The following is a 9,163-nucleotide window of genomic DNA, read 5'->3' as shown; positions in this document are numbered from 1 at the left end:
CGTCTCTGGGTTCACGGTCGTCATAAGGAGTGTCGGTGGAGTAATCTTTGAACATAATTTGGCACAAAAAAAACAACAACAACACGCATTTAACTTTAGATTTTCGTGGCTCCCATTCCTTCATTTTGTAGCTTCACAGCCGGAGATCCGAGCCCCGACTTCCACAGCCGGACTCGAGCAAAACCATCAGACTTGTCCCATTAAAAAAAGAAAAGTAAAAAAAAAAAAAATGAATAGTTTGAATGCCGTTCTTCGGTCTTCCTGATGCAACGCCGTTGATCTCTATGGCAACATGCAAACTGTACAACTGGACTTATTTTTCTTTGCAAGTGCTTAAAAACTGTGCATGCTGGACTGGACTCGAGCCCTCAGAGAGCGACCCTGTACAGGACGAGTGGTTTAGAAAGTCACTCCAGACTGCGGAGGTATAGTATTTCATTTTGGGACTCGCCAAATCCTTTTTTGTGGTGCAGCAGACCTCGCCCAGATTAAAACCAGTGGGCTCATTAGTCATGTTAAGTGAGCTAGCCTTGCAGGACTTGGTAAGTAGCAGGTGGGGGGTGGTGGTGGGGGGGGGGGGGTCAGTGCTTGTTTTTCTTCTGCTCTTGTAAGGTGTGCTGGAGCTCCCTGAGGTTCAGCGACAGGAGCTCCACCTCGTCGAGGCGGCCGCTGAGCTTGGCGTCAAAGATGTAGGCCCTGATGTTGCCGATCTGCTGCAGCAGCAGCTCCTCCTCTATCATGTCCACGTCGGGCAAGTCCTCCGCCACGTCGTCCCCGTCGAACGGGTTGGTGGAGACTCCCGGGGAGTTCCCGGAGGCTTCCAGGAACGGGTTGCCCGCGTCCGTGTCTCCAAAGGGGTTTCCGGACACGGCCTCGGCCCGCTTGTCCTCCCCGGCCGCGTCCTCTTCGTCGAACGGGTTGTACTCTTTCTTCTCTCCGCCGACCTCTTTGTGTTCCCTCTTTATGTCCTCGAAGAAGGGATTGGACGGATCCTCCTCAGTGGGAGTGGCGTCCTCCTCGTCGAAAGGGTTGAGGGAGGCGCTGTTCTGTCCTTCGCCACTAGGGGGTGTCACATGCCCCCCTAAGCTCCTCAACCTGGGAGGAGACTCCTCCTGGCTCCTGAGAGCAGGGAACGCTCTGGCGGAGGGTGGACTCCTCTCGGCTTTCGGAGTCAGGTCCCCGGCGTCGGGGTCCTCCTCTCCGTGGAAGCCGCCCGCCGGACTGACATCCGGAGACCTCTCCCAGGCGATGGACGGCTGAGCGCCGCCCACGGCGGTGCCCCAGTGCTCCCTCTCCTCCCTCTCCTCCCTCTCCTCCCTCTCCTCCCTCTCCCGGGCCTCCAGGCGATCGAGCTCCCCCTGCTGCAGGCTCTCCTCCTGGGCCAGCTTCTGGGAGAGCGCGATGGCCAGGCTGGTCTGCTGCTGGTCGTACTCGTCCTGCAGCTGGCTCAAGTTCTCCTCCAACATGGCCACCTCGTCCATCCTCTTGGCCTCCCGCGCCTGACGGAGGAACGACTGTATGTTCTCGATCTGCTGCAGGAGGGGGTCCTCCAGCTCGCCGCGCGTGTGGACGGAGTCCGCCGAGGGCAACCACCCGCCGGCTTTGGTCATGTGCGGCGCCCGAGGGGCCCGAGGCAGCTCTCCGTTGGTACTGGGGGCCGGACGGTTTTTCTCAGACTCCTGCCTCTTCTTCAGGGTCTCCTGGGACACCTGTTGAAATGAGACGGTGAAAAACATTTAGTGAGCGGTCCTGAACGGTGACGGAGAAGTAAGCCGTACGGCAACCTCACCAGTCTCTCCTGTTGTAGCCTCTTCTCTTGGTCCTGTTTTCTCTTTTCCTTCAGCTCTTCGTATTTATCCTTCGTGGGTAAAGACATGAGACCCAACAGTTTCTCCTAAAACAAAGAGGACACACGGAGGATGAGTGAACTCGGGCGGGGGGGGGGGGATAAAAATGGAGAGACGTATGTAGCAGTTTGACTCCACCTGGACGAACAGCGTGGCCGTGTAACGGATCATCCTCTGCAGCTGGAGGGCCTTCGGATGCGGCGGTGGATCGTCTTTAGCTCTTAGTGTCAAAATCTTCTTACTGAGATAGAGAACATTTAATATTAAAAACTCCATATTCGACCAAACACGGCAGAAGACTTCTGCTCAATAATGACATTTCTTGTCGTTTAGGACCGACGTCTACCTCAGGGCGTCGATCAGCTCGTAGTACTTCATCACCTCCAGTCTCAGTCCGCCGGCGGTGTCCAGGTTGTACGTGGTTTCTCCGGCACTGTGAGATCAGACAGTCATGACGATGAGCAAGCGCCCCCCCCCCCCCCGCATCAGAAAATGCTTTTTAAACGGGTTCTTACCTCAACGAATCTGCCATCCGGATGTATTCCGGAGCCTTTTCATCCACCTTCTCCATGCACATCCTCAGCCGCTGGCAGGAAGAACGAGTTTTGAGCACGCGAACAACGGGGGAAACCCCAAAAAAGACAAAACACTTATCATTTGCTGCGCCGAACCTCGTAAAGTTTCACCACGTCCGGCATGTGGTCCTTCTCCTCCAGCTTCTGCTGCCTCTTCAGCAGCGTGTCCATGCAGTGGCGGCAGCAGCGGATCTTCTCGTCGTCCTTTTCCTCCAGCATGGACGTGACGCTGCTCAGGCTGCTGATGCTGCCTCTTCTGGAGCCCATCCCACCGCCGCCTCCCGCTGGGGGGGACTGGGACTGCATGGGGCTCCCGGGGACACACAGGGCCTCCCGCGTATCGCTAATCATCTTTTCTGTGAGCAGAGGAGAGACACGTTGAGATATGCGACGAGAACTTTTTCTTTGTTTTTGTTTTGTTCATACGTACGAGCCAGAGGTAAGGGGACAAACTCCATGCACTTCCTGCACATGATGGACCCGCAGAGGCGACAGTGGTGCCGCCGGTTCCGGATGTTGAACTTGTTTCCGCAGTCGGGACAGAACGGGACGTCCGAGTCGTTCACCCACGACACCACTGACTTCTCAATGGCTACAAAGAAGGAGGAGGAGGATGAAAACAGCTCATTCATTCATTCAGTGAACTCGTTGACGTGCGCCTGAGAGCAGACGAGAGTCGTGAGGAAAAAACACAAACCTCGGATTTTGGCGGCGTCGGAGTTGATTCTGTCAAACGACGTCAGCTAAAAAAAAAAAAAAAAAGACACATTTCACAGCCTGTTCTGCAGTTATCTCGAGCATAATTTCAGATTTGTGATTTTTGTGCCGTTGCAAGCGAACCTTTTCCAGTCGAATGATGAGCTTGTTGACCTCGATGACGTAGTGATCGATCCGAGCCGCCCGGTGTTTCTTAAAGAAGTCCAGGTGACTTCTGGTTGCTCCTACGAAAAAGCAAAAAAGAGGAAAGGAATCCACCAGAGTTCATGCTCGACGCCTTAGCAAATCCCATGAACGCTCGTCATAGTTCCTATCCAAATTAAAACCAGCAACTTTTATTTCTCCTGCCACTTTACAGACCAGTTTCACGGTCTCACCCAGTTCCTGAGGCTCCCACATGTAGGGGTCCACTCCGCCGTAGTAAAAGGACTCATAGCTGCCGGTGTCCAGTCGGTCGTCTCCGTCCCTTTTCAGCAGCTTGTCTTTGGCTTTCTTCGCCTTCTGCACCAAAACTGTGCACAAAGAAAATTAGGACACGGCTACCCTCAGAGTCCACGAGAACATCCGAGTCATTTTCATACTCTCAAGACTCACTTTTGAGTTGTCCCCTCACGTGCCGGTCGTCCCCAGAGTGCTCCTCTTCGTAGTGGTCCTGGAGTTGGTAGAATGACTGCAGGTCCTTCAGGCACAGCGGGCACAGAAAGCCCTCCTTCACTTCACCGGTGCCCTCGAAGGGGGGCGGATAACTGGAGGCCATGACGGCGACGGCGACAGCGGCGGGCTGAGTTCGGGGGAGAAGAGATGTGCAAAGTGGGAGGTTCTCGCTGCGGTCCACATGTCACGGGGCGTGCAACCCCCACAAGGATGGCTCCATCACACCGGAGACGATCCTGGGCCACCGGGGGGAGCAGATATGAGGCGACACATATTAAAATGCATACCACTCTTTCACCCTCATGCAAACATAATAATGTGACTTTTAGGGGATTAAAGTGTAGAAGGAATAAGTGGCCCTGTTTCACAGACACTGAATTAGAGAGGATTGTGAAACCTAGTACTTGGCCACCTGCCCATATTGAAGCTAATAATCGGTCAATATTGCTCTTAAAAAGGGGTTTAAATTCACACCAAATTTAGTCTGCATTATTTTAAAGTGGAGCTAACATGTTAATGTTTATTTTCACAACGCGAAACACGAGACCACGTTGTCGCTTATTTCAATTAAATAGTTCTGCTGTTGAATATTTATGTAACGTTAGCAGCGGGATGCTAACAGCCGCTCTCGTTGTCGTGTTGTTTTGAACAAAACACGGAGAGGAAGCGAATAAACTTCAAACTTACCAAACAAATACTCGCGTGATAATCAACACGACTCGCTGTACTTCCAAATGAACCGGATAGTATCTGTGTGGGTGACAGTCGGGCTCCTCTTTGACAGCTCGACAACACCAGCTGCAGCAGCGGCAGCAGCCCTGCCTGGTCATGTGATTAGCATTCGGCCGCTACGGGACGCTGCGAGGGACAAACCACGCGAAACGCACACCGACTGGACCCGCCTTGTTTTGTCATTTTCTTTCTTTTGCGTCAAACGTGTGATTTTAACGGTGAATTAGCATTATGTGTGTTATGTGCTTCACGGCCATCTTCAGACCGGATATTAAAATCTTTTTTTTCTTTTCTTTTAGGAATTATTAAAGCCTCCCTCCGTGCCTTTGATGGCTTTAATTCATCAACTGAACCCATATATGGTTTCCAGACATATTCAAAAGGTGTCAACATTATGTGATACATTTCATCTTTTCCCCGGAGATGTCAGCTATTATCTGATTTGTTTTTTTTCTAAACCAAATAGAAAATTGGACGATAACAAGGATTCAAAGATCATTTATTGTTATTCTTATATCATTCAGTGGTAGCTCACAACAAGGGCATGACAAACTAAACCAGCAGTGCATTCCTGCAGTGCATTATTGGGGGAATTTGCATCATAATCAATGTAAAATGCAGAATTGATGTAGGAGCCCTGGCCTCCTCCTGTCCAATGTTCCTGCTCTCTCTCTCTCTCTGTGTTAATTCCCACGCTCCCTCCTTCTTCAGTCAGAAAACCTGAACTATGGTTCCCTCACCTGCTGACGTCGCCATGACGACCCCGGACCATGTGAGTACATTATTGGTTTTTTCCCGTCTGCTGTTTTATAGCCAACGAGTGAACTTAAAAAACACATTTGTTGAGGATCATGTGACCTGAGGTGATGCTTCATGAGGCAGGTCGTTGAGTGGAGAGTGGCCTCGACCGACTCTGTGGTGTTTTAACTTTTATATTTTAGCCCACATGCTCAGTTTCTGGGGTGAAACACAATTAAGATGCCACGTGTATAGTTTTAAAGCCGTGAGGTCAACAGGGGGGGGGGGGGGTCAAAGGCTAATTTATGCCCCCGAGGCCCCGTCAGTCACGGGCAAATTAAAAGTATAATTGCGTGGACCGTCTCAGCCGTTTTATGTAAAAATTATGTTTAATATAAATCAATGTTCTCTGACTGCTTGTGTATCATAAAATCCTGCAGGTATAGGGTGACTCTTTCAAATGAAACAATTTAAACATAAATAGGACAACATGTGAAGAGCGGTCACAATAATAATCAACTTATCGTAAAATATACGGACCCAACCTCAATCACTTTTATGTGATTAAATTATCGTCTACATAGTGTGGGAACATTTTGGGGTTTAAGTCGAATGAGAGAGGATTGTTTTTGTTCTTACTATAACTTAAACTTAAATATGTTGATATACTAACCATTGAGAAACTATATTGTCTGTTCAGGATTATGAATATGTATTTGTTTGTGTGGTTTTTCTTTATTTCTTATATTTTAATATATGTTTTCTATTATTATCATTATATTAAAGGCATGAAATGGTCTTAAAATAACAATAATATTTCTGGGACGATATACCATCCAACAAAAGTATTTATCGTGAAAGGGCATGATGCTTCACTTTGAGTGTGTGTGTGTGTGTGTGTGTGTGTGTGTGTGTGTTTGATAGCCTTCTCTTCTATTCAAGTTCTCTCAAATAATGTTGTGCAAGAGTTAATATTATTTATATATTTATTATTCATATACAATGTGCATCTTTTCCCCTCCCGCTTGGTGGTTCGTTGAATCCTCTGAAGCCGCTGGAGGTGAAAGCTGCGCGCGCACCTCCTCCACCGCGAAGTCTCCATCTCTCCAACGCACGCGCGCCATGAATAAATCTGCATATTGATCGGGCGCGCGCGGGCAGCATGCTGTGATGGAATGAGCCCAATTTAAAAGTGAGGAGGGGAGGTTCACCTGTCACGTGTTGAGTCGCGTTAAGAGGCTTCGTTGGACTTCACACTAATTAGACCTGCTGGGTTGGATACACACTTTAATAGACTTTAATAGACTTTAATAGACTTTAATGAAGGAACCCATACATGTTTACCAATGCGTTTTATTGTCCAACAACATTGGCGGTTGACTTTAAGGCAAAGGCTTATTTTCTTATATATCATTGCATGGATTAAGTTGTTTTAACGTCCAAACAACGTTATAGGTCAAATCAACTCAACCCATGCAATAATACGTATAGAAAAATAATCAGACATATTTTATTTTGCGACGGTATATTAATTATATTATACACGGGTAGAAAATAATGAATCACAAATAAAAATTCCCTCTGCGACGCGTCGGCCTCTTCCGCCCGTCACGTGTTCTCCAGCACGAAGCCTCCACGGGCTGAAGGGCGCGCGCCGCCTCACGGAGGCGACGTCGCGCGGTCAGCCCGCAGACCGGTGCTTTCATTCGAGGCCTTGATCTGAGCACAAGAAGAAGCCCAATCAACGGAAGAAATGATAAATAATGTCAGTTATTTAAATCAAGACGGGGCACCGACCTTACAGTTTGGAGGATAATTACGCACAAGCTCTCCAAACTAAAACAAAAACGGCAGATACATGTTTTTTTTTTGTTTTTTTTTGTGGCACAACAGATTAAATGGTGTAAATTATTTTTTTTTAATAATTCATTGTGGTCACTTCATTTACACGCGTATTGGTTTACACACACCGGGGACCTCGTGTTTTTCAACCTACTCTCCTTCCACGAAGTCCTCCTCGGGCGCAAACCGTTTCCCCGGGTGCTGTCGCTTCTCCTCGGCGTGACTCTGGTTAATGTCGTCTAAAAAGTCGAGCAGCAAACTGGTCTTGCCGCAGCTCGTAGGGTCCGTTACGTCACACGGACTGTTCGTGCCCAAATCCGGACTGGAGTTATCCCAAAACCGTTTCCCGGGGTGCTGCCGCTTTTCCAAGTCCGCGAGGTCGTCGTCGTGGTCTCCTTCTCCGTCCACGTCCCAGTCCCCATCGTCCTCCTCCTCCTCCTGGTCCTCCTCCTGGTCCCCGTCGCGCTTACCTGGGTGCTGGCGCTTGCCGTGCGCCACCAGGTAGCGCTTCCCCGGGTGCTGGCGCTTCGCCAGTTCCCCCAGGAGCGTCACGGGGTTTTCAGAAACGCGTCCCACCGCGAAGCGCTTCCCCGGATGCTGCCTCTTCTGCAGCTCCGTGAACGAGTGCGTTTCTTCCTCGCGTTTGCCCGGGTGCTGCCTCTTTTGAAGGTCCGGGTACTGGTCACCCTCGTCTTCCTCTTCTCTCCTCCCCGGGTGCTGCCTCTTTTGAAGGTCCGGGTACTGGTCACCCTCGTCTTCCTCTTCTCTCCTCCCCGGGTGCTGCCGCTTCTCCAAGTCGTCGCCGTGTCTCTTACCGGGGTGCTGTCGCTTTGTCACCCATTCTGCCTGAGAGGAGGATCCCTCTGGAGAAAGGAAAGCAATATTTAGATGACTTCGAGTAGACCCCAAGTCTGAATAAAACCCGTTTCCCTGGTTTGGACGCGCCGTGCGTAAATTACGCACAAAGGAGTTTGTCATTATATGAAGTTGGAGGAAGATTCTTTTGCATTTTCTTGTTTTAAAGATAATGTTTTGTATGATTTATTTATAATTGTATATCTGGAAACACCCACCCAATGTCCTGGCATGTGGGGAATTGAATTTAATGAAATTAAAAAAACCACTTCATGTCACCATTTGGCACCAAATCACCCGGTTTGCCCGCATGCACAACCCGATCCAACGCGCATCGTGTTTACGCACCGTTTCTTCCGTCTCCGTCCTGTATCTTCTTGAGAATGGACCGTAACAGGAGGCTCTCTGCTCTCTGCAGAATGATGTCGTCGATGGTCCTCCCGTGCGCCTCATCCTCGGGGGCGATGCCCTGTCCTCCGGACGCGGTGAAGTTGCAGACCGCGAGGAAAGCCAAGATGAGCAGACATGTGGACGTCATGGTCCTCTGGTGAAGAAACAGATGAAACATATCGGATGAGAGATGAATCATGTGTTCAGGGCAACTTGGTTCAACTGGACGCCTTTCACTTTATATTCTGACCACTTTACGATTCTTATAAAACAAGTAAATCTGCACGTGAAACAAGTACAATATTTTCACCGCAGCAGCATTTTAAACCAGTTTTATGTAAACTTCCGAAACGAATTATAATAACACAAAGTGCCATATAATAAATAACACATTGTGAACCACCCAGATGTGATGAAGCAGCTCCACCAACAACACGACCATCTCCACTCACCTGGAAGTGGAAGCTCTCCTCTTCCTCGAGACTATAGGTGAGGGTCGTTGCTTTCAGCCCGCAAGCAGCAGTTGGTCCACCCGTGAGTCTGGAGGAATGAGCAGATAACCTGCCGTGTCAGCATTTATACCGGCCGGTGCACCGGGCGTCACGGCGACCGCCCTGAGTCATCTTTCAGCACCGCTTTGTCCCCCCGCTGATGTCACCAGAGTCGTGCGCAATATGGATTTGGTGAATGATCGTCCTTTAAGGGGGATCGTGAGATGAACAGCAAGCAGGGCCACACACCAGGACCGGATGAGATGAATCCACTCAGATAATGAGAATGTATGAACGAAGAACGACGTTTCATCATGCATTT

The 9,163-nt window shown here is 49.5% G+C and overlaps 2 protein-coding genes across 2 annotated transcripts; both read right to left on the bottom strand.

The window, feature by feature from the left end:
- Window positions 1–445: 445 nt before the first annotated feature.
- On the bottom strand, window positions 446–4,626 carry LOC117733938 (rabenosyn-5). Its single transcript, XM_034537894.1, has 12 exons — window positions 4,481–4,626; window positions 3,734–4,029; window positions 3,517–3,651; window positions 3,263–3,363; window positions 3,120–3,165; window positions 2,853–3,014; window positions 2,519–2,778; window positions 2,363–2,433; window positions 2,194–2,280; window positions 1,986–2,088; window positions 1,790–1,894; window positions 446–1,709 (listed from the first exon to the last, which is right to left on the bottom strand). Exons 2-12 carry the CDS (start codon window positions 3,894–3,896, stop codon window positions 582–584), a joined length of 2,361 nt encoding a protein of 786 aa, XP_034393785.1. The 5' UTR covers window positions 3,897–4,029; window positions 4,481–4,626; the 3' UTR covers window positions 446–581.
- A 2,430-nt stretch (window positions 4,627–7,056) lies between these two features.
- On the bottom strand, window positions 7,057–8,894 carry trh (thyrotropin-releasing hormone). Its single transcript, XM_034537997.1, has 3 exons — window positions 8,803–8,894; window positions 8,309–8,504; window positions 7,057–7,968 (listed from the first exon to the last, which is right to left on the bottom strand). Exons 2-3 carry the CDS (start codon window positions 8,496–8,498, stop codon window positions 7,256–7,258), a joined length of 903 nt encoding a protein of 300 aa, XP_034393888.1. The 5' UTR covers window positions 8,499–8,504; window positions 8,803–8,894; the 3' UTR covers window positions 7,057–7,255.
- Between the last annotated feature and the right edge of the window lie 269 nt (window positions 8,895–9,163).

The sequence above is a fragment of the Cyclopterus lumpus genome, chromosome 7 (assembly GCF_009769545.1).
Source record: "Cyclopterus lumpus isolate fCycLum1 chromosome 7, fCycLum1.pri, whole genome shotgun sequence".
NCBI lineage: Eukaryota > Metazoa > Chordata > Actinopteri > Perciformes > Cyclopteridae > Cyclopterus > Cyclopterus lumpus.
The sequence above is the reverse complement of the archived record's forward strand: the minus strand, read 5'-3'. Positions and strand labels throughout refer to the sequence as shown.